We start from the raw sequence: 1,169 nt of genomic DNA, 5'->3' as shown, positions 1-1,169 counted from the left end.
AAAAAATGTAAAACTCGAAAAAAAGACCCCTTTTGGCAGTGTAATTAAAGGTAGGGTAGGCAATTTCGGAAAGGCTAGCAATAGCATGTTAGCTTTTAAAGCAAGATCTTTCACTCTGCAAAGCCACACCAAAAACACACGAACGCGCTCCGCCAGAGCTAACCAGCGATACGATGAGAGACGGCGTTGGTGGAGGATTGAATGCAACGCTGTCAGATTCCCTCATGTCTCATTCACCACTGAGAAAATATTACAGTACAAACGCATAATATTACAATAACAGGTTCTTTTAATCTCGATGGAATGCACTGATAATCATGTCTGGGTGAACAGGGTGCACAGAGGTATGCAAATGCATATTTTGACAGGCAGGTAGGACAGCCTATCGGACCGAACATTTTGATTGGACAAACCTTTTATGGTCCTACGCTTTCCACAAATGATATAAATACATATAAATACATTTAGACCACTTAACGTAGTGATTGCTGTCGGGATGTGAAGAGACTTTCAACCAGCATAACAAAAGCAGAACGAGAGAATGAAGAGAATGAGCACGAGAGAAAGTCTGTTTAGCTGAAGGACATCCTACACACACACACACACACACACACGTCAGGAATGATGATCATATCTCAGGACTGGCCTGAAAAGATTCTGTCACTCACTGTGGTTTTATCAGCCAGCAGCTTCTCGATGACTTCAATCAACTGATCTTTCTGTTCTGGATCCAGACTGAAAGAAGAGAGAGAGAAATGACCATCAGCCCCTGCAACCTGTGAATTTGTTTTACTTTTATTGAATATTAAAGTAGTCAAACTAAAAGCTAGAATGCTAAGAAAACTTACCATACAGCTGTCTGAAATACTTGATTGTAAATTGGTCAATTGCATTTATGTGGTCAAACATTGTTACATAATGAGCATTAGTCACTATATTTCCTAGATTTATATCACTCACATAATTCCATGCTTTTTTTGGTACATAAATTATTTCATTCCAAATAAATATTTAATGACTATTTATTTATTTATTTATTGTTTTGCTAATGGGATATTTAAGGATACACAAAGTTCTTTATCATCCTCTTGAGGTAGACTTGAAAAAGTGACTACACATTTTTACATTCTTAACAATATATTTAAGATTAACAAACAAATGTTTATATA

The 1,169-nt window shown here is 36.6% G+C and overlaps 1 protein-coding gene across 2 annotated transcripts in view; it reads right to left on the bottom strand.

Moving 5' to 3' along the window:
* LOC107727587 (adaptor related protein complex 3 subunit beta 2) overlaps positions 1-1,169 on the bottom strand; it is a 57,542-nt gene that overhangs the window by 24,074 nt on the left and 32,299 nt on the right. For both annotated transcript variants that reach the window (XM_016537507.1, XM_016537517.1), the window contains exon 6: positions 669-735. In XM_016537507.1, the coding sequence (XP_016392993.1) occupies positions 669-735 (67 nt within the window). The remainder of the gene's footprint in view (positions 1-668; positions 736-1,169) is intronic.

This window comes from Sinocyclocheilus rhinocerous, unplaced genomic scaffold (genome assembly GCF_001515625.1).
Source record: "Sinocyclocheilus rhinocerous isolate Xijiao unplaced genomic scaffold, SAMN03320098_v1.1 scaffold1605, whole genome shotgun sequence".
NCBI classification, from domain to species: Eukaryota; Metazoa; Chordata; class Actinopteri; order Cypriniformes; family Cyprinidae; genus Sinocyclocheilus; species Sinocyclocheilus rhinocerous.
Note: the sequence above shows the minus strand (reverse complement) of the source record. Positions and strands in the feature narration are given on the sequence as shown.